At 54.5% G+C, this 26,617-nt stretch overlaps 2 protein-coding genes across 4 annotated transcripts in view; one reads left to right on the top strand and one right to left on the bottom strand.

Moving 5' to 3' along the window:
- ATAD1 (ATPase family AAA domain containing 1) overlaps positions 1 to 2,930 on the top strand; it is a 44,880-nt gene extending 41,950 nt beyond the window's left edge. Inside the window, exons 10-11 of one of the 2 annotated variants that reach the window (XR_011994738.1) lie at positions 1,191 to 2,181; positions 2,690 to 2,930. Coding sequence is in view for 1 of the 2 variants with exons in the window: in XM_026014779.2 (XP_025870564.1) it covers positions 1,191 to 1,311 (121 nt within the window). In the remaining variant the exon portion in view is untranslated. Of the gene's footprint in view, positions 1 to 1,190 lie in introns of both variants that reach the window. The other variant, XM_026014779.2, reaches the window with a different exon arrangement.
- A 4,118-nt stretch (positions 2,931 to 7,048) lies between these two features.
- PAPSS2 (3'-phosphoadenosine 5'-phosphosulfate synthase 2) overlaps positions 7,049 to 26,617 on the bottom strand; it is a 48,924-nt gene continuing 29,355 nt past the window's right edge. Inside the window, exons 2-13 of one of the 2 annotated variants that reach the window (XM_072723580.1) lie at positions 26,018 to 26,135; positions 22,758 to 22,993; positions 21,989 to 22,127; positions 21,114 to 21,232; positions 20,879 to 20,992; positions 19,144 to 19,255; positions 16,108 to 16,122; positions 13,663 to 13,868; positions 10,718 to 10,853; positions 9,312 to 9,580; positions 8,771 to 9,000; positions 7,049 to 8,364 (exon numbers count right to left, since the gene is read on the bottom strand). In XM_072723580.1, the coding sequence (XP_072579681.1) occupies positions 8,223 to 8,364; positions 8,771 to 9,000; positions 9,312 to 9,580; positions 10,718 to 10,853; positions 13,663 to 13,868; positions 16,108 to 16,122; positions 19,144 to 19,255; positions 20,879 to 20,992; positions 21,114 to 21,232; positions 21,989 to 22,127; positions 22,758 to 22,993; positions 26,018 to 26,135 (1,836 nt within the window). In that variant the 3' untranslated portion in view covers positions 7,049 to 8,222. The remainder of the gene's footprint in view (positions 8,365 to 8,770; positions 9,001 to 9,311; positions 9,581 to 10,717; positions 10,854 to 13,662; positions 13,869 to 16,107; positions 16,123 to 19,143; positions 19,256 to 20,878; positions 20,993 to 21,113; positions 21,233 to 21,988; positions 22,128 to 22,757; positions 22,994 to 26,017; positions 26,136 to 26,617) is intronic. The other variant, XM_072723579.1, reaches the window with a different exon arrangement.

Here is a 26,617-nt window from a genome sequence, read left to right as displayed (position 1 = left end):
CACAACCCGCACAAGGGCCAGCGGAGCACTGTGCGTCCTCAGAATACCTTCTGATGAAGAGTTGCCGTAACTCTTAGCAGACCGATGTGGGCCTGTGTTGAATGAGCTCTCCACCTCTTGCCCTTTTGTTTCTTGGGCCCCTTCCTCATTCCCCCCTGAGGCTTTCATTCCACAGGACCTGGATTTGCCTTTTATGCTGTGTTTTTAATTACAGTACATTGCCATAGTGAGCTTCACCAAAAATGTTTCCCTTGGCATAGAAAGGTTAGCCATGTGTGCACTCGTTCTGCACCTGCCTTTAGTGCTCCCAGGGGCCCCGTTATAGAGAGGGTCACTTCATTTATTTGTTGCCAGATTACTCTAGTTCCCCTAATGCTAACCTTGGGAATATTTTTGACCTCTGACTCCAGCCAAGTCTACTTTCCAAAGGTTTCTATTCTTGTGTGTGAGATAATGAAGAGAGGCAAAAAAACAACCTATGAGTACATTTTGTGTGAATAAATTACCTTAGTAATAAAAGTCCACTTTTTCTGCTCTCCTGAAGGCCTTTGAAATTTTCTATTTCAATATGAAAAATCTGGCTGATAGACTTGGCTTATCCTAAGTGTCTATAAATTACAAACAAGGAGACATTGTATATTGGATTTAGTTTTTCTCATCATTGAAGAGGGGAGGACTTAGAGTAGTTGGTTTTGTTAATAGCAAATAATTTTATTTTCAGTTTGTCCCGTGCTGCACTATGTACATGAATATATGCCCACGAATGCTACTTTTGATTTCTTGATTGGAATTCTGTTCCCATTTAGATAAACTGCACACCTGTATCTAATATTTCCCTGTTCTGCTGATACTCTGCACTCGATTCTTAGTGGGAGGTGTTTGGTTTTCAGCACCACCCCTCGGATGTGTATTCATAACCAGCCATTTTGGCTTCTGCCTCCCAGCAGTTAGTGCTTCTTAAAAATCTCTGCAGACTTGCTTCTGCCTAGAGAATTCCTGGAAGAATTCACAGGAAGTGGTTAATTGTGGCTCTCTTTGGGGGTCTTTGGTGGGAAAGAGATTTCACGTTCTGATGTTGGTAGCATACCCGAGGGAGGTGTACTCCAAAGTCATTTGACCAAAAGAAACAAAAACAAAAACAAAAAAAAACAAAGTCATTTGACCATGTGGCTGTTTTGTTTGCATTGTAGCCACGATGAAGATGAAATCCGGCCCGTGCAACAACAGGACCTGCATCGGGCGATTGAAAAAATGAAGAAATCAAAGGATGCAGCATTTCAGAATGTTTTAACACATGTTTGTTTAGATTAAGAGTAAAGATCATTTGTACAGTTCAGTGTGATCTAGTTTGATGCACTCTCTTACCTTCAGTGGAAAAAGAATGAAAAGATCAATGTTCTTCACCCAGTGAGAGAGTTAACTGTTCACAACACTGGTTTTATACTCTGAATTCTAAGTTATTGAGATATAGTTGTTATATAAGCGGTATTACTACTTGTCAGAAATCATGAGGAGGAACAATTTAATCCAGCCCGAGTGGGTGCTCGTGTTTGACCTCTGTAGCCATATGTTGCAGCCTCAGAGCATCTTGCTGGTCTCAAGGATGATGCATTGAGTCATTCAGGAGAGAGGGGGTTGTGGGTAAGTGCTGATGTCTCAACCTGTGAGAGTGTGTGTGTGTGTGTGTGTGTGTGTGTGTATTAAATGTATATATTCACACATTTTATATTGATATTCTGTAGATATGTTTGAATATGGAAACTTTTTTTTACCCCAACTACTGAATCAGAAAGTACCAAATAGTATATGGCAAAACGGAGATATATGGTTGTGTCTAAAGGTACAGTGATTCAGCCATTTCCAGTTGTTTCCATTTATTTCAGCCTTTTTTTGTTTTTGTTTTTTTTTTTTAAGTCGACCATTTCTCTGCAGTGGAATAGTTGGAGCCGGCCACATCTCCGTTTCTGGTTGTGGCTCCGTTATTATGGTCGTCAGGATAATCAAAAATACTTGCTCAGTGATCAACATCGAATGATTGGCAGGCAGTCACGTGATCAACACTGATTTCACCTCTTTCTGGAACCACACTGAGTTAGAGACATGTTTTAAATCGATGCCTACGGATGGATTGAAAGCCTTGCCCAAGAATGGCTTTGAAAACCACAGTGCCATTCAGTACATGTATGTGACTTTCCTTTCTTCGTTTCATGTGACATAGTTCTGTTGTAACCAAGGTTATTTAATGTCATTTTAAAGTTGTATGTTCTTTAATTATGGTCAAATATAATTTGGTCATCAAAAATGAAATGATAGTTTAAAACAAGTAGCTCTTACTAAATGTGCTAAAACTCATTTTATAACTTTAATTTTTAAAGTTTTCTTAGCATATTATGAATTGTGCCCTAGTTAGTACAAATATACACATCCGAATCCCCATACTGTATCCGTGGTCATCCAATGCTATGTGTCCTACATAAGAAACTTTTTTTGTCCAAAACTTCACTAACCAGAATTCTGTTACAGGCACTTAAAATCACCGCATGAGGAAAATAGCACAATAAAATCTTGAGGTGCCTTCTGTGAACCATCTGAAAGATTAAATTATGCTTCATATATTTTTGTTTTTATTGTATTTCTTTAAAAAAACTAAGTCTTTACTCATGAGTTATTGGATTAATTTATTTGCTAGGAAATCCCTCACGGAACCTGTTGAAGAGTTTATTCCATTGTGCTTTGAATGATGGGCGGGGCAGGGGTTGCAGGGACGCACTCTGGACAACAAAAAAAAGCAAGTCCTGAGGATTGTGAAGATGATCGAAAATTGGCTGCAGAACACAAGACACCAAAAATAAAATTTCGTCTCCATTTTTGATGACTGTATTATACTATTATTTTATAAATAATGCAATAAAGAGGTCTCTCTTTATCAATTTTTCTCTACTTCTTGGTTTTTTTCAGGTATGTAAAATTGGGGTGTTTTTTTTTAGTCCATAAACTTTGTCCTCTGAGTATCTTATTTCACTGTGTAGCTTTTACACTCTTGTAACGTGCGTTCTAGTATCCAGTCATTATTGTGTCTCTGTACAGGGTTCGGTAATGACTTGATTTTAATCTGAAGGCACATACTGATACAAAATAAGATGCATATCACGTCCTTTCTAAAATTCAGAGTATCCGGTAGTACAGTTTATCATGGTTTTAATCACCAAATAAAGTTAGAGAAACACACTAATTCCATCCGCCGTGACTCATGTAGGCATCTTAGGGCCTGAAGGTAATCGAGGACACTTTCTTATATCACCGTGAACTGTGCTTGTTGTAGACAGGCCTTCGACACGGGTCTTTGGGTTCGAGGTTCTTGGATACACCCTCGGGGGTGGTGGTTCCGAGTGCCGGCTATGGAGTCGGACCACCTGGGTCTAAATCCAGGCTCCCTGTTAACTAACCCTGTGCCCGTGCATCAGTCACCTAACGTCCCTGAGCCTCCGCTGCTCATTTACAACACGGAGCTACGGTGGCACCCAGCGAAGGGGCGGCGTGGGGAGATGGCGCTCCGAGGCGCTGCTCAGAGTGGGGCCCTCAGTACTGGTTGTATTACTTCTGCACACTGGTGTCTGCCAAACAGCCTGTTTTTGAGAAAGAAAACAGCCTCTTTTCAGTAACGGAGACTCTCTTTTTTAAAATTTTATTTATTCATGAGAGGCACAGAGAGGCAGAGACCCAGTCAGAGGGAGAAGCATGCTCCCTGCGGGGAGCCCGACTTGGGGCTCGATCCCAAGACCCTGGGGTCACCCCCTGAGCCGAAGGCAGACGCTCAACTGCTGAGCCACCCGGGCGTCCCTATAATTGTCTTTAGCTTCTCTTACGGTCAGAGTATGGGCTAGAATTGCGATACACCGAGCGTGCATCCGGCCTCGAAGCCTAGAGTCCTTCCATTTAGAGCAGACCCTCTGAGGACGTCTGCTGATTTGCCGTCCTTTCAGCCGTCATGGACCTGGGCAGAAGTTCGAGCCCTCTTCACGGGTACAGGAGGAATTTGTGTCCTACGCCTCACGTTCATGAAACCCCTGAGATGTGTGGCACCGATGCCGGAGGCAGCTGCGAGCAGACCCAGGGGTCCAGTTAGCAAAGTAAGAGCAAGCCTGAGACGCGTTGCTGGAGACGATGCTTCCCGCAGCGTGAGGGGTCGTTGGCAGAGTGCGGTGGGAGTGTGTGTCCGTGGCGACCGGGTATTGGCGGTTCCTCCCCCGGAGAACACTTGTACGCACCAGCTGCTGCTTTGAAATGCGGCGGTGGCGGCGGCCGGTGATGCTGGCGCGGAACGTAGCCGGGACGCCGTGTGCCGGCCTGACCGCCGGTTCCAAAACCATAGCCAAAGCCCCAGCAAGACCATCAGTGACAGCTTGGAGCTGAGGCTGCAACTCCCTGTCGTGTCCCCGAGAGGCGTAGCTTCCATGGAGCGGTGAAGATACTCGAACGGGGTCGGTGACCTGTCATCCGATGAAACAAACTCCGCAGTCGCGCCGGAGGGAGACGAGCGTTGCCTGCGGGGCCAGAGGCACAGTCTCGGAAGAGGGCCCGGGCCGGTTCTGCTGCGAGCCACCCACCAGCAATCGGGACCCCTTGAAGGCTGTGGGAGCCTCTGAGCTCAGAAGGAAGTTTAAAGAACGACTTAGGAAGGTCCCGAAGGTTTTGTAGCAGGAATTGCTCAAGAATCTTTGCCTTTCTTCCTCCATTGGATTAGGTGAAGTCCATTTGTCTTTACATTGCCCCATTCTTGAATCCTGGAAGGAGGGGTGCAAGCGCAAGTCAGAATCCCTGCTCGAGGTCCTGGGGCTGCGGGGACGACCCCCAGGAACCGTGGCCCAAACGGGGGCAGAGCGGGTACCTGGATGTCCCCACCCTCAAGGCTACATGCACAAGACAGCAGTATTTCGACCAAAGGAGATGGAGAGCGGCGGAGGAGGCGGCTGGCCAAGTAAAAAATGACAAATGACAGCTGGTCGCAGGGAGCCATATGTCGCGCTCAGTGAAGGTGGTTCTCTAACTCGCGGGCATTGCGGAGTGTGAGCTGAGCCTCCAGGGACTGCTCCGTCCCAGCCCGTAGGCCGGGGCCTTCACCTGATGCTGGAGCGCACCTGGCATGTCCAACTCTAGCGAAGTGAGCACTTTCCAATTGTGATTTATTCTGTTCCAGGTAACGGGTATAAAGAGAACACTGGGGCCCGGAGTCCAGTGTTGGGTTTTGCTTCATGCACCTTTCATGTGACGGGCAGTTGTGGCGCAGGCCTGGTGGCCCTGCTCCCGGAGGCCTGCCGCGCCGGGTCTGGGCTGCGGGGAGTCGGCTGGGCCTGTCCCCCCCACCACTGCACCCCTTCCCTGTCCGGCAGCAGCCTCTTGCTGGTGGCCGTTCAGGCGCCGCGAGGGCTCAGGTCGCACGGGCTCTGGCGGCCGGTCACCAGGAGCACGCACAAGACTTAGAGCCCCTCGTTCACCATGTACGCCGGGGGCCCAGGGAGGGGACTGTCTCACCTGGCAGATGGTTTGTGAAGGTGATGTGTCTCTAGCTCTTGCAGCTGGTTGACGTCCCTGCGTCCCCGCCACATCTCCGCTGAGGCAGGCCTGCCCTTCCACACACTACGCCAGGGGCCTTGCCCGCCGCGTACACGGGCGCCCGGCCTCCCGCTCCCCTGCAGGCCCCATCTTCCCCCTAGAGGGCAGCTGGTGAGGGGCCCCGCACCCACTCTTCCCGGCTAGCGGGAAGCATCACTTTTATTTTGCCTCGGTTTTCCCTTGTCACTCTGCGAGTGAAGTTCGTTCACGTCCTCCCACTTTCTAGCACAATTATGTGAAGTTTATTTCCAACTTTATAGGTTTCGATCCCAGCTGTGAAACTCTTATACATACATAATTTTATACGTGTGTGTGCACGCCATCTAGATCTACGGCCTGGTAGCCTTGGGCAAAGTCTGTTTCCTTGAGCACCTGCTCCCTGGTCTGTGAATAGAAATCAAACTGTGTACCTTCTGGGATCATTTTAGGAATCCTATGGAAGTGCTTTGGGAGTTAGGAAACGAATACGGCTGCAGGTGCTCGAGTGCTTAGGAAAACCCTCTCCTAAGGCCCACTTCTAGGCTCACTTTGTGTGTACGGGGGTGGGCATGCTGCATGCATATAAAGCAAGATTTTTTTTTTCCAAGTAAGTGAGAGGCCCAATAATAGTATTCATCCAAGACCCAAATGCATGCAGCGGGGAGGAAAAAGAAGTTTTCCATATCCTGATCCTTGGTACGTGCTGCTAGTGAGGACGTGCTTAGGTGGTGGAGACCTGAATCCAGCTCAGGCAAAAGGGGGCCCTTCTCCCGTCAGCCCCCCACACGCCGGAGCACTGGCCGCCCTGGGGCTGCCCTGGGGCGCCCACCATCAGGAAAGTGCTGGAGAGCAGCAGCAGCCCTGACCGCCGACACACGCAGGAGGAAGAGGAAGAAACAGACTCCAACTTGCTCTCCCCAGGGGGCCAGGATGTCTCTCGGTGCCGATAGGTTAGCAGGCTGTGCCCTTACCTGACCCAGTGACCTGCAGGGGCCCCTGGGGACGGTCCCCACCTGCGCAGCCTGGCAGCCCCCTCCGCACCTGCATCTTCATGTCCTCCCCCACTTCCTGCCCTGCTTTGTCCTCCTACCGCTCAGGAAACCAGGCAAGGCTCTGGGTGTCGGGAGGGGGCGGCAGGTGGCAGCTCTGGGCAGCTGTTCCTTGGTGGAACCCCGAGGGCTGCAGCACGGAGGAGAAGCGGCCCACGGCCCGGTGCCTGGGGGCCTGCGGGGGGCAGGTGCCCCTTCTCACCGCAGAGCACCCTCCCTTGGAGAGGGGCTCAGAGCTACACGGGGCCCTGCCTGGGGGTGCTTGGGGCGGCAGGTGAGCTTCGGTCAGATCCTCGTGCCCCGCGGACATCAGGAGCCCCCCTACCCCGCAGCCCCATGGACATCAGGAGCCCCTCCCTGGTCCCTGGCCAGGCCCTGGTCCGTGTCACAGGCACAAAAGACACCACTTTCATTTTGAGGCATTTATTAAAACAGAAGCATCACTGGTACAGAGAAATAGTCATTTGCACTAAGTGCGGTATGAAGAGCAGAAAAGCAGTTTTAAATAGATCTTTAAAAAATCACAAAATATATCGATTAAGGCACTTTGTCCCTTCTCATGGTTTCAATAAATACACAGTTCTTTAAAAAGGCAGTGAGGGCCTCCGAGGGGCCCGACTGGACTGGGAGAGGCAGTCGTGCACTGCTGTGGCCGTTGTGTGTCATTGATTTCCAGAAGAGCTTTCATTAGCTAAGATCAGTGTTTTGTTTTGTTTTGTTTTTAACTGAGAATATAACAAAAATCACAGTTTTCTCTTTGCAGTTTGTCTCTTCCAGAGAGACCTAGCTACAAGGCTACAGTGTCCTCACATGTTCTCCGCAATGAGGAATCAGGATCAGGGCCGGAGGGCACCTGCCAGGAGGTGCAGCCAAGGACGTTAGCTGTGGGCACCGCGGGAGTCTTTGGAGCAGTGAGGTCAGCAGGGTCAGGGACTCTGGGCCTGCGGCCTCCAAGAGCCTGCTGGGTACGTGCCTGGTGTGCAAGGAGCTTGGCTAAGCAACGGGGGCTGGGGCGGGGGCGGGGGCGGCCCCTGTGCTGCACCGTGTAGACGCAGCACCGGGCTGGGGACCAAGCTCCTCGGGGGCCACCAGTACTTCCTCATGACGCCAACTGAGTTTGTGCAACGTGCTCAGCGGCTGGGCCCTAGGAGCCCGGGCACCGGCCGTGGGAGGCGGAGGCCCCCCAGGAGCCACACCCCGCGTAGGGCGGAGAACGGCCCTTTGCCCTCGGTCACCTGGACACGGGAGGTTGGGCTGATGGGCTCCGCTGTGGCCGTGGGCGCGGCCCGACATACGCTTGGCGTGTTGGCCACCGAACGAGACCCGGGCCAGGGCTTTAAGGAAACCGGGGACCCGCCGAGGCCCGTGCCGTAGGGGACACACGGCGGCTGGCCCTGCAGGGCTCCCACCCCGGCCTGCCCTGCTCTGGGCGGCTCCGTCCAACCCTCGTCTCTCTGGGGCCGGCCCTAAATTAGCAGACAATCTCTAGCTCATCCTAAAACCCGCAATCAGCCACCGCGAAGCCGTTGTGCACAGAGCGTCTAATCACAGAAATGAGGGGGCGGGGGGGGCCCGGGCGCCTCAGTCGCGCTTCTCCAGGGACCGGTAGTAGTCCGTCAGCACCTTCCAGGCCTTGGGCGCCATGAAGCCGTCGGGGGGGTTCTCGCCTTCCCGCGCCAGCTTCCTCATCCGCGTCCCAGAGATGAAGTCGAACTCGTTGTGCCTGTCACGGGGGGCCACGCAGCACACAGCAGGTGAGTCACACGTGCCCCAGAGACACCCCGGGGGGGGGGCTTCAGGCCCTTCCTGCAAACAGCTGCACCTTCTGGAAGGGGCGGCTCGCTCTCCCTTGGGCACAGGAGCATGCAGAGGAGGGGACCCGGCACAGCGGGGCTCGGGGCCCTTCTGGGCCCTGCTGTGCCCACGGGGAGGGTCACCTGCCACCGCTGCTCCGGGAGCGGGGAGCTGGCCCGGCCCCGAAGTCCTGCTGCGGTGCAGGTGCGAGGGGGACGGGGAGGGAGCCGTGAGGGCCGTGGATGGACGCGCAGGGGCCCGGACCTCCGGGGGCACGAATCGGGGCGCCTGTCATGGTAGGGGCCCCGCCGCGGTCCGGGAGCCCGGAAACCTACCTCGCCGGGTCGTAGAAGTCCATGGCCTTCTTGGCTTTGTTGTAGGCCGCCACCCGGAACGGGATGATTTCCACGGAGGTCAGGCCGGGGGCCATGCTCAGGACCTTGCCCCCGTGGCTGGGCTCGTACAGGTCTTTCTTAGTCTCGGGGTGTGGCATCCCTGCGGGGTCCCGGCCCACGATGTAGAAGTTCACCCCTGCGATCATCCGGGACCTGCAGTGCCACTGGACCTGGGGGACGGCACGCGGGAGGCCGGTCACTGCCCGCCGACTCCTGGGTCCCTGCTCACAGACTAGCTCGGCTCTGCCCTGGGAGTGACCCCGGGTCCCGGGATCGGGTCCCACGTCGGGCTCCCCGCGGGGAGCTGCTTCTCCCCCGGCCCGGGCCCCTGCCCCCTCTCTCTGGGTCTGGGTCTCTCAGGAATACATGAAACCTTTTATTTTAGAAGGTTGGAAAGAGAGAGCCTGGAAGGTTCCGGCGTCTGCTCACGGGCCCTCCGACGTGAGCGGGAGCCCCCGCCCCCTGCCCCCCGGCCGCGCACCTCCGTGGGGCCGGCGTACAGCATCGGCGACGGGAAGATGGCCACGATGGTGGACGAGGGGTCCAGGACGCCCTCCTCCAGGACAGCCGCGTGCTGCTTCATGCGCCACTCGAGGGGCACGTCGTCATCCTTGGTCCAGCCGCCCAGCGGGTGCAGCAGGAGCACGGGCTGCTTGTAGCCCCGGTCCAGGAGCCTGCGGCGCGTGTCCTGCATGAGCAGGGCGTGTCCGTTGTGCACGGGGTTGCGCAGCTGGAAGGCGAACACCGCATCTGGGACGGGAACACGCGAGGCCCGTGAGCAACGCACGCGGGCCGCTGGCCGCCGCCCCCGGGAGAGCCAACCCGGCCTTGCGGCCCAAGGGGAAGGCAGAGGGGCGGCTCTGGCCTCGGGGTGGTGAGTTCGAGCCCCTCGGTGCGCGTGCAGATCACGTAAAAATAAACATCACTAGGCCACTTGCTTTTGAAAACCATCCTCGGTCTCCACCGGAGTCCCCGGGAGTTCCTTGCTTCCTCAGAGGGGCCCACGGGCGGGACACAGGCAGGAAGCCCTAACGGGAGCCAGCCCCACAGAGGAGCCCCTGGGGGCCCGGGGGCTCCCCCGCCCAGGTTGTGCTCGCTCTCCTCCGTCTCTCACTCTCTCTCCCTCCCAAAGAAATAAATATAATCCTTAAAAAAGAAAAAAGAAAGGAAGCTGCATGCTACCAAGCGCGGCTCAGGCTGAGCCGACCCCGAGTCTCTGCCCGCGACAGTCTCTGCGACCTAAAGACCTAAAAACAGATTTCACCTTCACTGCAAAAAAAAATATCTTCAGAACAACTCCGCTTGGTGGTGGGCTCCTGAGAGGCTTCATCGTTCCTTCTGGAGTCCATGAAATCTCCGTTATGGGAGAACTGGGGAATCCAGGGAAGCCCCAAAGAGGATGTAAAACACCATCATGATCCTATGATCCTATCCTGACTTTTTCTCTCCCCTTTTCAAAACTGCGTGAAAACCTTCTGGCCTCTCGGTCTCACCGTGTCCCCACGAGGCACCTGTCACCTCCGGGGTGGGGCGCACCACAGAGACCCCCGCTTCTAGACACAGAGGTACCTTGCGGTTTTAAGAACAGCTTTTATAATTTATTGTGTTTCCCCAAACTATGCTGCACCTGCTGCTCTGCAATTTGTGTTTATGCCTGATAAACACGCGGCGGGTATTTCTCTGCGTGGGGGCCCACGTCTAAGCGCCACACGCTCTTCCTGCACATGGATGTACTCCACCCTCCAGGATGCAGCACCTGGGATCGGCACGCACACGGACGGGGCCTTCGAGCCTCCCAAGACTATCGACGTGTGGTTCCTGGTGTCTCCGACGGTAATCAGAGGGTGGCGAGGAGCCCCAACCGGGACCCGGGAGCCCCCGACCTACCAGCGTTCATCTCTTTACACTTCTGCTTGAGCTCCAGGGGCGTCAGGCGGTACTGGTCCAGCCCATCGTTCCAGCGTATTCTCTCCAGCACCTGCAGGTCTCCACCAACCAGCCAATCCCCACTTTCCATCACCATCTGGAAAGACCATTGGTCAAGTTGTTAGACAGGAGTGTCGACTTCTAGTTTGTCTGAACAACGTTTCCTCAGACTTTTTGGTCTCTTGAGTCCCATATACATAATCTCCGTTTTGAGAGAGAGAGAGTGGGGGAGGGGCAGAGGGCGAGGAAGAGCCCCAGCAGTGTCCGCACGACCTGAGCCCAAACCAAGAGCAGGACGCTTAACCCGCGGAGCACCCCGGGCCGGACGCCCCGTCCCCAAGAATACCCTTGACGGAAGGCGGCCCCGGTTTCCTGTGCGAGCCTGGCAGTTAGGGGCTCGAGCCGCGCGGAGCCGGGCCGCCTGGCTGAGAAGGGGCAGAGCGGGGTTGGGGCCCCCGCCTCCCGAGCCTCCCCGGGGACCACGGCTCGCACAGTCCTGACGCAGCGGCGCTCCCTGGACTGGCCTCTTGGGCCCCGGGTGGACACGCGGGTAGGCCGGGCAGGTGGCTCTCCAGCAGGTGACGCCCGCTAAGCTCAGCCTGGAAGGAGGCGCCCACAGGTGGCTTCCTCCCTAGTTATCTCCGATTCGAACGTGCAGAGAGCAGCAGTTCGCAGCCTCATCCACGTCCAAGGTTAAGCACAGGCCGACTCGCTGAAAGCTTCTTTTTCTCGAACCGTCTTCGACTAGGGCGCCCAGACCCCTCGATGGGGAAAGAAGAGTGTCGAGGAAACCGGACGTTCACACGCAAAGGACTAGAGCGAGAGCCTTGCCGTGTAGCCTGCGAGGAAATGCACCCAACCCGGGCTAAGGCCCTGCACGTGAGCTCTGAAACCTCGAGGTTCCTGGAGGAGGGAGACGCGGGGGTTACCCCCCAACGCCCTCGCCTGGGAAGGAGGCTCTGGGGAGCAGTGAGCGAGGCTGGTGCTCGGGGGTCCGCTGCAGGTGGAGGTCATGGCCTGTGCACCTGCAGCTCCAGAATTCCCCACACAGCGCCTCCTCCCCTGGCCTGCCTTTCTGGGGGGGGCGGGGGTGGGGGTCACAGAGCCGGGCAGCCCTGATTCTGGGGACCCACCAAGTGAGCGGGCTCTGCAGCGGGCGGCTGGGGTCTCTGAGCTCCAGCCCAGGGCACCCCCGCCGCGCAGGGAAGTCCTCGCACAGCAAAGGCGGGTGGGTTGCAGGCCAGGAGCGCACTGTCCCCACAGCACCATGTCCTGACACAGAACCTAGGGGTTCGGACTGACCTTCCAGGTCATGCTCCAGGCACCGCTGGCTGAGACCAGGACAGAACACGTGCGGGCTTCCCTTGTGCCTGCCCTGGGCCCCTGTGTGTGTGTGGGGGGGCTGGTGGGAAAAGTGGGCGCCCGAGGGGAAGGGTGGGACGGAAGGACGAAGATCCCCGGTCACGTCCCAGGGGTGCCGTAACCCGTGGTGGATGCGAGGGGGCTCCCGCTATTGCTCTGTGGGGTGTGGGGGGGAACCTTCCCCCAATGTGGTTCTGCCTCAAGATGCTGAACCAATGTTTTTGGCATTTCTGGGGTGGGACAAAGGGCGTCTGTGTCCCCGGGCGCTCCAGCTGTCCCCAGGCCGGAGCTGTGGGTATAACAGCAGGAGAAATCATTGCCCGAGAGCCTCCTGAGGCTTCTCGTCCAGGAGACTGGGGGGGACGTGGAGGTCAGGCCTGAGGGTGGGAGGACGAAGGTCAGCCTCCCTTCTCCGGTCACCAACCGCAGTCAGATCCCAACCCTGTGACCACAAAGAAACACGGGCCCACCAAGGCCCAGAACACAAGTCCTCTGGCGGCCCTGGGTCCGGCAGCTTCAAGGCCAGCCAGCCAGCCTCGCGGACCACCCATCAGACGACCCGGCGCCGGTGCGCAGGGCGGGCACTGCAGCCAGCGCGGGGCTCTGTGCTCACTAACCTCCGGTGTCCGGGGCCTCGAAAAAGCCCTTCCCACCTTTGCCACACTACACGGCAGCGAGAAACAAGACCACATATTCGCTCAACAGATTCCAGTAGGTTCGTTCAAACATCCACTCTGCAGGGCCAGGAGCCGGAAGAGGTCCTGGAGTCACGCGGACTCTGGCGCCTCCTTGGACATGGCTTGTAACAGTTTCACCCTCCGGCTCTGCTCTTGGGTGGGGGACGGCTTTTCCCTTCAGTGTCACAAACTTTCCTTTATGGGAAATGAAGCGCGCCCAGCAGCCCACGATAGTCCCACCCCCACCTCCACCCCCACTGAGCAGAAGTCAGGAGGAGGTTTCGCCAGTTTTGCCTTTGGGCAGGACAGACTCAAAACGATTCCCACCAGAGGATTAGGATCTTAAACATCCACCGATGAAAATGTGATATTTCCCCTCGGAAACTCGGCCACTATCTGCGCTGGTTTTCGTTTACTGAAGGGATGTCACCAACCCCCCCCCCCCCCCCCCCCCCGAGCTGGCCACAGAGCATGCGCTTGAGTCTCTTTTGGGCTGTTGGCCGGACCCATGTCCGTATGGGAATGCGCTGCCCCAGTGAATTTTCGAGATGGAGAGCACGGCAAGCTCCGGTTTGGGGGCACAGCCGTGGCTCTGATTTCTGGTCTTTACTCAAGACTCCAGACCAAGTCACCCACCCGGGGCAGCTGTGTCCCTCCTACTGAGGGAGCCAGCCTCGCAGCATCTGGCGACGCAGCGGGTCATTCAGAGAGGCCCTCAGACGGAAACGCACCTCTACCCCTTTCTAAAACGATCTCCGAAGGCAAGGCCCGCCAGGCCTCCACCTGACCCCGGCCTTTCCCAGTCCTTCGTGATGGGATAAAAAGGAAAGAGACCAAGAAAGCCCTCCCATGGGTCTTGCCGCCTACCTTGATATGCGGGTGTTTCGCACACATTGTCCCCCACACGCGGGAACACCGCTCCTCCTTCCTGTGTTCGTAGAACTCAGGGTCCCGTAAGATAGCCACTTGCCGTCCCTCGTACGTCAGGACAAACTCGCTGCACCCCTCCAGCCGCGTCTTGTCGTCCGCAGACACGGGCAGTACGATGGGGATGCTCATGCTGATCACCCCATCTGTAGGAAGAGCCGGGTGACCAGTGACCATGGGATGCCAGGTGTGCTGTGCTTGAAGGGCGTGCACAGCGTCCATCCCAAACCTTCCCTGCAAAGGGCAGGAAGCCCTCAACCCCACACGGCTGCGTTGGCTGCACCAACTTCTCGAGAGTCTGGGATGACAAGTGCCTGAGATGCTCCTCAATGCAAGAGATGGGGCATTTGTACTAAGTGGGCTGAGTTTCAAGTCGCAGAGGTGGCTTCAGGGAGTGATCTAATTTGGGGGATGAGGAAGGGGCATCTCCCTTCTGAGTTCCCTTTTGAAAGCGTGGTCCTGACCTCAACACACCAGAGAGTGTGATGACTTTAAGAAGCCAATTACACAAAAATAAAGGCTGGCCCAACAAACCCAAACAAAAACCTAGTCTTTCTTGGAAATGAACCTTGTAAGAACATTGGCAAGTCTCTTATATTATCTCTTTAGGCTCTAATTGTGCTACTGACACACCTGTCCTGAAAGAGAAAACAAAACTCAATGAACACTAGCAGAGAGGACCCCAGGCCAGCGGTCCTGCCGGTGTTGTCTGTCTACTCTGGTCCTGGCTCAGCATCACCTCTTACACGGCACTGAGAACACTCACCTGGGGATCACAGCTCTTGCTAGCTCAACTGCAATCGAGACCCGTCAGTCAGAAAACACGGAGGGGGGAAACCATGTAAGGCTGATTTACTAAAGCTCCCGCATTGACTTGGGAGAGTGATCACACTCCTCCCCCCTCTACGCTAAGTATCTTGCTCTAAAAGGATCGTAAGTAAACTAGCATTCTGGGTCCTCAGGATACAGCACAACTGGGCCTTCCTTTTTTTTTTTTTTTTTTTTTTAGTTGCAGGAGTAGAATTCAGTGATTCATCCCTTACGCACAACCGCCAGGGCTCATCACAAGTGTGCCCCCTAATCCCCATCGCTCACCCAGCCCGTCCCCTGCCCACTTGCCTCCAACAACCCTCAGTCTGTTCTCTATTGTCAAGAGTCTCTTTCGGTTCGCCTCCCCCTTGTTTCCCCCCTGCCCCGTGTTCATCTGTTTTGTATCTTAAATTCCACACAGGAGTGAAATTGTACGGTATTTGTCTTTCTCTGACTTATTCCACTTGGCATTGTACTCTCGAGATCCATCTATGTCATTGCAAATGGCGAGATCTCGTTCTTTTTTATGGCTTTTTTATGGTTTTTTTTTTTATATTCCATTATATATGATGTGTGTACACCGCATCTTCTCTATCCATTCATCAGTCAACGGACACTTGGGCTGTTCCCACAGCTCGGCTGTTGTAGATAATGCTGCTGTAAACACCGGGCCGCACATGCCCCTTTGAGTCCGTACCTTCGTATCTTTGGGGTAAATCCCCAGCAGTGCGATTGCTGGGTCCTAGAGAAGCTCTATTTTTTAACTTTTTGAGGACCCTCCACACTGTTTTCCAGAGTGGCTGCCCCAGTCTGCATTCCCACCAGCAGTGCAGGGGGTCCCCCTTCTCCCCATCCTCGCCAACACCTGTCATCTTGTGGTGTTAATTTTAGCCATTATGGCAGGTGGGAGGTGGGGTCTCATCATGGCTTTGAGCTTAACTAGGCTTTTTAAAAGGAAAACAAGAATGATGAAAACAACACCAGAGATAAACGATACCTTCAGAACTTCACCTTTCCATCTGGTAAGATGCAGAAGTTTATGTATGTGCGTATGTTTATTCTCGGTTCTATAACTATCAATCATCATAGCCTGAAATCAAATTCATGCATAATCAAACCATGCACAATGCAGCCAGGTGCCTCCATTTAAATCGCACCTAAAATCAATTTATCCTTTGACAATTAAAAATGTCTTATAAATGCAATAGGGAAAAAAAATCCAGATTTGTGAACTGAGGACCAACACTCAGCAGAAGTAATTAGCAGAAAGGATCATGCATTTTTTTTAAGTCTCAGGGACACAATGTACAACAATAATTTAGAAACGAGTTTACTTTGTCAGCCAAATACGACATTATAAACAACAGCTGCATCTGATCCAGAAGTTTCCTGTTATTTGGACTCTAACAGAAGAATTTGGCATTATTATTCAATTATAACTGATTGGATCATGAACTGTTAACAATTTCAACTGGTTCATTTGGATTTTTTTTTAAATTATGTTGTTAACCATTTCTAATTAATGTAAGTATCTCATTATAATGATTTAACTACTTGGAAAGTTGAAGTACATACCAGGAAGGGCCATGCCTAGAGAGACACAAACACAAGAAACATGTTTTCAGCTCTCCACTGAGATAATCTTAAAGCAACAATGTCAGAGAACAGATTCCTACTACAACACGCCCTGCATATGACGTATAAGATGTCCCGGGCTCCTTGCTACTGCTCTAAAGAATATAGGACAGCAAAAAGCTAGTGAAACCAGAATTTGTACCGAATGTTGCTCAGGGCAATCCAGAAGCATGACTCTGATGATTATCTGTTTTAAAATAATTATAACACATGTCAGTAGCACCTCCAGCTTCAGCGAAGAGTCTCTCACACATATGTGATGCTACGACTACTGTTCAGTGGTCCCAAACCAGGTGAAGTAGCTAACTGCTCTGGAATGTTCTAGAATCCCAGACGTTGGATGCCCGGGGGGCTCAGTGGTTGCACCTCTGCCTCCAGCCCAGGGTGTCAGGAGTCCCCGGATCAAGTCCCACGTCGGACTCCCTGCATGGAGCCTGCTTCTCCCTCTGCCTGTGTCTCTGCCTCTCTCTCTCTGTGTCTCTCATGAATAAGTAAATAAAATCTTTAAAAAAAAAAAAATCCCAGACGTTTTAGAGGACATGGAAGTAAACCTCGCAGAGCAAGTACAGAAACTGGAACCAGAATAGCTTGGATTTGAATCCAGGCTTTACGTGAGTTACTAATATCCTCAAAGTAGTTCTATCTCTATTGAATGTGATGCTGCGTCCAACGCTGGGGTCAGAACACACTGGGGCTGAATAAATGGCGGCGGTGGATATGGGAAGTCAGCCCTGTGGGCAACTAATCGTCAAAGGGTCAGGTCTCGTGAGGCCTCCGTGTCGTGACTCTGCTTGGATGCCACCCGTCGAGAACGTGAGTTTGAGGTTCCATTTTCCATCTAGATAAGATATTCATGGCTGGAAGATGGGTGGCAACCTCCAACTATCTATCCAGTGGAAAGCAAGGTGGTGAAATGAACCAACATGAAAGTAGGTCCTTGGGTGACATCGGGACTAACATCGTGTAATCATCAGAAACACTTAAAAAAAATGTTTTTTTTTTCTTTTCCTTTTGGATTAAGTAGACTGTTTTGTTTTTTGTTTTTTTTTGCTCTTCTTTGTTTTGCTTTTTAACTTCAGGGGAACTTTTGAGAAAATTAAAACCAACAAAGTCTTTTTGGGAGACCCGGGCCAAATTTTAAAAAAGACGCTGCCTGCCGATTGCAGGTGATCAAGAACTGTGCAACTGTTTGACGGCAGATGATGCCGTGTCTGTGGCCCAAGAAACCAGATTTTCAGTTGGTGGCGACTCAAACTTCCATGAACTGATTAAAGTTAAATGGTATCCCTATGAATGAATGAGAGCTCACTCGACCTTCTGAGATACACAAATATCACTTTTTTTGGACTTTGTGTCCACACAGCGCAGAAGCCTCCAGGGAGCCGTGCCCTGGGACTGTGGCGCGGTGGGACCGGGTGGTCCCTCCAGGCGCCCCCAGGCAGGGCCGCCGTGTGGGTGGGAGCCGGGCCACGCCACCCCTCCCGGAGGAGCCCATCTTCATCCAGTTGCACGCATGCATGGCTGCAGATCTCACTGACATGACAAATTATTTCGCTTTTTAACAAAGAGGCTAAGGGGATCTGGGTGGCTCCGCCGGTGGAGCGCCTGACTCTTGGTGTCGGCTCAGATCATGATCTCAGGGTCCTGGGATCGAGACCCGTGTCGGGCTCCAGGCTCAGCGGCAACTGCTTACGACTCTCTCTCCGTCTCTCTCCGCTGCCCCCCAGATAAATAAACCACATCTTTTTTTAAAAGGCCGGACGATGACTGATGTGGGGAGAAGAACCCTGTACGGAGGCTCAGAACATGGGCCGTCCGGTGTGCAGGGCCAGTCTGCTGACACAGGGAACCTCTACTACGGGACCCTCGGGGTCGTAGGCACGGCTGTCACTCGGGGCAGGGCCCGGGGCTGCCACCTCGCTGGGCTCCGGGGCTGCTCGACTCCCTGCCACGATGTCCTGCCTCTGCGCAGACAGACGGACACACGGCCGAGCACAGAACGGTGCCTCCCTGGTGTCAGTTTCCGTTACTTGGTGTACAGAGGGGTCAGGGTGGCTTCAGGACGGCGGGGGGGTGGGGGGGCCTTGCGCATCCTCAGGACACCCGGGGCTGCCGAGTTGGGTCCCAGACAGCTGACCCCCAGCCGAGCATCCCCACCAGGAGCTGGGAGTCTGGGGCCCAAGGTGCGGCTGTCTGCTCCGGCGCACGGTGGCCGCTCGCAGCTCGGGAAGGGACGCGAGGCCGCCTGCGTGTGGTCCCGGCCCAGCAGGCAAGCGTGGGGCTCGCAGGCCCAGGGCCCCAACGTCCTCATGCGGCAGTGGGCGGGCCCCGGGGAGGCGGGCCAGAGGGGGAGCGGCCGCGGGGCCTCACCCGGGGCAGCGACACGGGGCCGGGACCTGCCTGGAGCCCGACCGAGTATCACAGGCTCGGTGTTGCCGGGCCACCACCCGCAGGGGCTCCCAACGCGCGGGCCCCGCTTGACGAGCTCAGGGTGCGGGGAGGAGGCGACCACAGGCTGTGCCCAGGACTCGGGGCCCCCTCGCACGGCCCCGGGATGCAGCCCCCATCACATGCCCACCGAAGGACCCGGGCCCCAAGGGCCTCGCCCCGGCCGCCCTGCAGCGCAGAGGGCTCCTGGCTGTCCCCTGCTCCGAGCAAGTGGAGCAGGACGGACGGGACCCCCTGGCTTGGCCTGCCATGAACCCTTGGTTTTCGGATCCTTACTTTCACCTAGAGGATAATCCTTAGAGGCTAACCAAAAAAAAAAAAAAAAAACACTTTTTTTTGCATTCCTAATGGTGGACCCTACACATGATGGAATCAGACCACCCCAAGCCCATTAAGGATCCCCACAGTAAGACTGTGAACCAAGAATCGATACCAAAAATGAACATTTCCTGTTCCCGCGAACACTGCCGATCACCAATTTTTTCCTCCAATAACGAGGAGGAAGAAATGAATAGGCAAAGCCCGTACCATCCAGCAGGGTGTCGAAGTGGATGGCCTGCAGGTACTCCTTCTCCCGCATGAACCCCCGGAGGGGAGTGGCCCAGCCTTCGCTCAACACCTGGACCCACTGAAGATCCAGCTGCAAAACACAAAAGCAGGTGGACGTTTCTATGCGCCCTGTTCCTCCGCCTTCTGGCCCCAGGGCAGGCCCCTCTCATTCCACCATCAGGACAAGGAAGGCAGCTCCGCTTTGAGGCTGACTCAGGATCTGGGGGGGGGGGGGGGGGGGGGGGAGGAGGCGGGTAGGCTGGAGTCCAGTACCTTCCTCTTGCAAAGTGAAGGTTGGGGTGATCCACCTGAACACCCCAGGGTGCACACATCCTTATGGTGTGCAACCGGGTTAACATTTGCTGTTCCTTCTTTCCCTTTTTTTTCCCCTACAAAAATTCCGGTCTGGCCACATATTTTCACCAAATGTACTAGTTAGTTGAAATTGGGAAATCACTGACTCTCAAGGTCCAAAATTCTTAGCATGACACTGAAAGCCCTTCAGGCTCTGGCCCGCTGGCCGGTTTTAGAGATTTCCACCTCCTCCCACCTGAAAATTCCTAGTCCTCCTTTAGGCCCCGAAGCATGGGTCACTGCTCTGAGGACCTTTCCTGCCACCTCGAGACCACCCCCCCCAAATTATTAGATTATTTGAGCTCCTTTTGTACCTTGTAGCCCATTTGATTGCAACTCCCAGCACTGGGATTATAATTACGTGTTGCTCATTTGCCCGGAGCATTGGAGCACTCAGCACGTATTTTGTAGGGTCGGAGGGCTCTGCTTATAAATGTCATGACTTATTAGACTATGAATGAGCTGACACAGGTTCCCAGCTTACTTCGCCTCTCATAAAAAAGTCCAGGGTTTATGAGGGATCAACAAAAAGTCATCGGGGAAGATCTGACCGCTTGGTACAGACCAATGAGTCCTGACCCACAAACAGCCAAAGGCAGCTGCCGTGCACTTGCTGGGGCTGCATCCTACACGTTCTGGGCAGTGAAACCAATGTGACCAAAGCGGTCCACACCTTGTCCTTTGGCTGGACTATGCACCCCCCCCCCCCCGTTAGGAAAGAGTGGGATTTGCAGAGTAGAAAAAGATTCATATCACTTTAGATCAGGGTGGCTCTTTCTTTTCTCCAAATTCCTCCTCGATCATCCAAAAACACACTTTTCTTTCTTTTTGTTTTTTACTTGCACTCTGGACAAACTTTTCTCAGCGGCACCAACAAATCAATACTGCCTGGTGCCTGCTGGTTAGCATGACCGAAGATGCCAAGTTACCTTCCCAGACTGCCTCTGCCCGTGGCATCGGTCAGCGACCTTGTGGCAGCTCTTGGTGAGAGATTTGCTGGGAAAGAGGTTCTAAAAAAAAAGGGAGTTGGGGGAGGGGGGGCGCCCGGGGGGCTCTGGGGTTGAGAGTCTGCCTTGGGCTCAGGGCGTGACCCCGGGGTCCCAGGATCCAGTCCCACACCGGGTTCCTGCAGGGGGCCTGCTTCTCCCTCTGCCTGTGTCTCTGCTTCTCTCTCTGTGTCTCATAAATGAATAAAATCTTTAAAAGAAAAAAAGACAAAGATGAAGTGTTTTTCTTAGGGACGTTGCATTTCCTTCATCGGTACCTTCCTTATTATCAAGAGTCACTTGAGTATCAAGAGACGGACTATGATGAGGGATGCGGGGCCGGGTTCACCCGCGGCCGGCCTGCAGCGTCCTACCTTGGTAATTGCTAGGGAAGGCAGCGCCTCGGCCTCAGCTCGGACCTGGTCAAGCTTGTTTTCAGGCACGAAGAGTTCATGGATGCCTTTCATTACAGTGTGTGGTACGATGTTCTGAAATGAAGCAGAATTAGCAACAACTTGAAAGGGAAACTGTGAAAAGATTGCTTTGGGAAATGAATGATCTTTCATGGCTTTATTCAATTAAAGAGAGAGAGAGAGAGGGTCCATCTACCTGCTCTTGCAGGAGCTCCACCACCTGCTGGACACAGTCACTCACTGAGGACAGGTTGGTTTTAAGCACAAGCTCGGGAGTTTCGGGTTTCTCATAATCAGAATCAATACCCGTAAACCCTGCAAGGCACAGGGGCAAAAACCACATTGGCACCAACAGAACAGTCTTTTTTTTTGTTTTAAGATTTTCTTTATTTATTCATGAGAGGCAGAGAGAGAAAGGCAGAGACACAGGCAGAGAGAGACGCAGGCTCCATGCAGGGAGCTGATGTGGGACTCGACCCCAGGGCTCCAGGATCCTGGGCTGAAGGAGGTGCTAAACCCCGGAGTCCCCCGGGCTGCCCATAGAACAGTCTTTTTACACAGCGAGGCCTAACCCACTTGGATTACACTGAGAATTTAGATTAGACCAGAAAGGATCACTGGCCACCCTTGACCTCTGGCCACAGGTAAAGAAATAAATAGAATGAAAAACAAGTGTATTATATACATATTTATGCACGTGTGTGTATATTCACAGCTGTGTTTTCAATATAGAAAGCCCCAGATTACTAGGTCCAAGCCCCCTGCAGCTGATCAGAACCCCAAAGGAAGACAAGAAGAAGAAAAAAACCCCTTGACGCACACTCGTGTATAGACACCGAGCTCGGAGGTCTGAAGTTTGTTGCTCGCGGCCGAGGGGACAGTTGTGGGAGAACACAAGCCACATGCTGCCGCGCCCGTGGCCGTATCGACTACATGGGGGGCCCCCTAAAGAGTTGTGTGCGCTGGATGCAGTTTGGGAGAAGGGTCTCCGAGGCTTCGGACGGGTTCCCGGGGGGACGGACCCGAGGCGGGGGGGGGGGGGGCGGCCAGCAGCTGGCCTGGCGCTCCTACCTTTGATCTCTCCGGCGCGGGCACGTTTGTAGAGGCCTTTCACGTCTCTGCTCTCACAGATGTTTAGAGGCGCATCGACGAATATTTCAAAGAACGGCAGCCCTGCCGATTCGTGGATTTTGCGGGCGTTCTCACGGTCCTGGAAGACACGCGAGGGGGAGGTAAGGCAGGGGTTTGGCCGTGGAATCCGTGGAGCCCGACGGCCCTGGGGAGCCCCCGGCACTGGTGCTCTGCGGCCGTGTGACGTCCAGGTCGGCCTCCGGGGAGCATGGGCCTCCAAGGGCCGTCGGAGGAACTCGCGGAGAAGAATCTGAGAAAGGACGGGCCTGGTGACCTGAGCATCTCATTCAAAGGGCGGGTTTGGAGCCTGTGGCGTCTGACTGGGGTCCCCCAAATGCGGTTTCCGGACAAGGGCGTCCGTGCAGCCCGTGCGACCTGGCGCTCGGGCCGCGAATGGCCGGTCCCTGCAGCAAGCTGAGCCTCTGCCTCCTGGGACACGGGACACGGGAGACCACAGGGCCCTCGGCGGGCCTTGCTGAGTGTCCTCCCTCTAAGCCGGGCCAGCTGTGCGTCGGGCCGGGCGGCGGGGGAGGGTTCTCGTCAGCTGCCCTGGCATCTGGCATCCGCTCTTTACATAAGCAACGTTAAGTAGAGGAAATGAGGCAGCGGGAAAAGAACAGGCAGGGGAAATTGAAAATACGGCGACCCGGGGTCCCCCCCAGCCCCTGGCACCGAGCGCAGGGCTCGGTGGCGCCGCCAATCACGGTACCTTCGCGAAAGGAGAAATGAAGCTGGTGATGCAGACCAGACCAGCATCAGCAAACAGCTTGGCCACCTCGGCAATCCGGCGGATGTTCTCCTCTCTGTCCCCGGGGGAGAATCCGAGGTTTTTGTTAAGGCCGTGCCGGACGTTGTCCCCATCGAGGGAGTAGCACGGGATGGCGTGGGACACCAGGTACTCTTCCAGAGCAAAACTTATTGTGGTTTTTCCAGCACCAGAGAGACCTGTTCATTATAATCATTGGACCTCAGGTCAAAACCCACCAAGATCTAGAAAGAGCATAGTTCACTACGCATCAAGTACTGGCATTTTTTTTTTTTTGAATGTTGAAATAACCATCTGTCGCCTACAAGAATTAACAGCATTTCAGAGCAAGTGGGGTTCCCAAGTAGGGGGCCCAGGGGCGGGGAGGTACACATGGTTCTTGGTGCGTCGTATTTTGCCTGCAGAGTGTTTTTAAAGATTAGAACATGGTGCGTGCAGATCCAGACAGAAAAAAAAGCCAGATCAGGTGACCATGTTCTCGTGTCCCTGTCCCGACAGCCACCAGCTGGAACGGAGGGACGGCCAGCCCGGGAGGCTGGGAAGCCACCTTCCTTAGGGAGGCTGCCAAACAACCATCTGACATCAGGGCTCTTTGGCTTCAAGATTTTTCCAAAATGACCCTCAAAACATGAAGACTGACCCCCGAGCCGGGCTGCAGGCGTGTTTCGAGCTGCCCTACATGCTTCGGTGTCCGGGGTCTTTCCATGAGAACAGAGTTGCCGTGCATTTTTCTTCGAAACCGTGGTTTCAAAGCACACTGGCGGGGGACACACTTTATAATTTCTGTAGGAGGGAAATTATGGGGAGGAAGGGAGCTCTGCAGAAACCCAGTCACCCCAAAGACCTCTGGACCTGGAAAATGTAGCATTGTGCCAAGCCACTGTCAGGCAGCCCCCAGGCGCGGGAGAGGAAAGGTTAGGGGGGCGTGGAGAAGGTGCAGAGTGTAACACAGAGAAGACGGCAGCAGGAAGGAGGGAAAAGGCCAAAAAGAGAGAGAGAAAGAGAGAGAGAGAAGCAGGGATGAAGGGCAGAGGGGAACGAAGACTTGGAAAGAGGAGCGCCTGGCGGGCTCAGTCGCTGGAGTACGCGACTCCTGATCTTGGGATTGTGAGTTTGAGCCCCACGCTGGGCGCAGAGATCGCTGGAAAAAAAGAACTATATAAACTTTAAAAAGCGACTTGGAAGGAAAGGGGACATATGGGAGGCGAGCAAACAGTCTCCACGGCGTGCGTTCGGCTCCCCGGCCATGGCCCTCGAGGACCCAGTAGAGGAAACGGCTCAGGGCTGCGCCGTCCTCCGTGGGAGTCACCGTCCGACGCACTCTTAGGTTATTTGTGTCAGCGAGTTTCATTTGAACATGGATGTGAGGGGATAAAGGCCTCTTGGGGGAGAAGAAATGGGGCTCCCGAAGCCCCTGCATGTCCTCTCGCACTGGAAAATGAGGGAACTAATAGAGATCTTCAATTTTGCTTCGGGTCTGGAACCTCAGAGCTGAATGGCAGGGACTGGATGACACCAGGCCGTCGACAGACGCGGTGCACGGCTCGGCGCGGGCGCCTCTCTCCTCTAGTTGCACCTCCATCCCCAGGGGTGGCCACTACACCCAGCTCGGCTTATGGGCAAGAAGACTGAGGCTTAGGCAGCTCAGCTGGCTTGTCCGATGTCGCATAGTCCATGCGCGTGGAGCTCGGGCTCTAAACTGCATCCCTGGACTCGAAGCGTTCGGTTTCTCCCGGTCGCCCTGCTCCGTAGCCCGATCTCCATGATGTAAGAGCACAGAATAAAGTGGGAAAAGGTGGTGGTGGTGGTGGTGGTGGTGTTTGAAGAGTAAGGAAAGACAGGGATGTCCATCCTCTAGGGTGTTTTTTTTTTCCTCTTCCACCAGTTAACCTCTTTGTTTTCGAGGCTGCTCCACACTCTATGGAGCAGCCCCCGTGTGTATGTCTCGACACAAAAATTGGGCAAACGCATGAGACACACATGTAACAGGAGGGCAGCGTCTGGAACGCAGTCATGGTACCTGCTGCCGCTTGGCAAGGCTCTTGGGCGGGCCTGGGGAGGGCCCAGGAACCGTGACGGGGGAGCGCTGCCTTCTGGAATACGGCAAGCTTCTCGCCCGCCGTGGTCCCCAGCCTGCCAGCTGGGAAAGGGTGTCGTGCCGCAGGTGTGAAACCCAGAGGCCAAAGGCAGGTGCCTCAGGCACCAGGAAAAACCCCGAATAAGAAGGAGGTGAGTGGAGACGGGAACAGGAAAGACAGGAGTAGTAAGGGTGGGTGAGGCGGGCGCCAGCCTGCCACTGGCTTCAGCATCCCCGTCGGGTTGGATAAATCAGCATTTGGGGTTTGGGTTGGTTTTTCTAAGATGTATTTATTTGAGAGAGAGAGAGAGGCAGAGGAGGGAGAGAGGGAGGGGGAGACAAAAGAGCCGGGCCTCACGACCCCGCAATCAGGACCTGAGCCGAAATGGAGAGTCGGTGGCTTAACAGATGGAGCGGCCCAGGCGCCTGCCAGACCAACACTCGTGGGCGGGCAGTAGAAGCAGCCGACCTCAGGACCTTGGTCAACACCCTTGCATCTAAGTGAAACACCGCGTCTACGACTGCTAGGCCCTCGGACCAACCCCTGCACCTTGTACTGAGGGTTAGGGTCACTAAGCCTTGGCTTTGACGTCCTGAGGCTCTAAAAACACAGGACGGGGGAGAGTCACTTGGCTGTATGCGTGGGAGTGAAGGATGTCTTGTTACAGGGGCGATACTTCCGTTCGCAGGCTCTGTTGTTGTTGTTTAATATTAAGAGAAATAGTCCCCAACCACGTAAAGACATCAGAAAACAATAGAGAGTATCTCTAAACATCCCAAACCTCACACACGGCCGAACGCTTGCTGTCAAATTAGGAAGGCCCCACGATGGCCAGTATGTGGATTTGGGCACAAGCATGAGGATCCCGGGATCCCCCAGAGCCGAAGGGGAGGTGCCTTCATCAACGCGCCGTTTCTTTCCAAAGAGGGAGACGAGCTCTGTGCCTTTGCCTTGGGCCTTCCTCGCACTGGCGCCAGAGCCGGGGCTCCTTACCCCTGCCCTCAGCCTCATTCCGACGTTGAAACAAACACGTCCTATGTGCAACATGTTACCCTAAATTCCTTAGAATCGCATGTCACACATCAATTTTCAATTAAAAAAAATCTATAAACCAACACGGCATACCCGTCAGCCACACTGTGCATCCTCGGAATCCGCCCCTGGTGCCGACCACCTGTCCTCGCTTGTTCCTGCTCACGTGGTGTGCCTGATAGACGACGTTGGTGGATTTCTGCTGGCTTCCCTACGGAACAAGACCAAGCCCAGGATCGTGTCAATGAAACAATGCAATACATAGACATGTGATGAAACGATAAAACGACAGATGGCACGAACAGTCATCCCTCGCCGAAACTCCTCTCCTAGGACTGGTGCCCAGAGTGACAAGTATTAATCAGGAAAAGATGCTGCCCTGGGAACACGCAGCATGACCCCCTGAGCATAGACCTTGGGGGAGACGGCCACTGACGTGCTGTGAGAGCCCTGGCTTGGGGCCATTCACAGGTGCACAGCTCAGCGGGTCCTCGTCTCCGTAGGTGCTGCTCTTGCCCAAATCCTGCGGATGCTGCTGGAAAACAGCCCCAGGGAGGGCAACGGTGGGCAAGCACCGCGCTCTGCTTCCACCTCCCCACGGGCCAGCGTGGGGACTCGTCTTTCCCGGAGCCCCGCAGGATAGGAACATGCCAGTTATTCGTCCCGGGGGCTAATTCGGATCTCGATTGTCTT

The sequence above is a fragment of the Vulpes vulpes genome, chromosome 10 (assembly GCF_048418805.1).
Source record: "Vulpes vulpes isolate BD-2025 chromosome 10, VulVul3, whole genome shotgun sequence".
Taxonomy (NCBI): domain Eukaryota; kingdom Metazoa; phylum Chordata; class Mammalia; order Carnivora; family Canidae; genus Vulpes; species Vulpes vulpes.
This window is presented reverse-complemented; position numbering and strand designations above follow the sequence as displayed.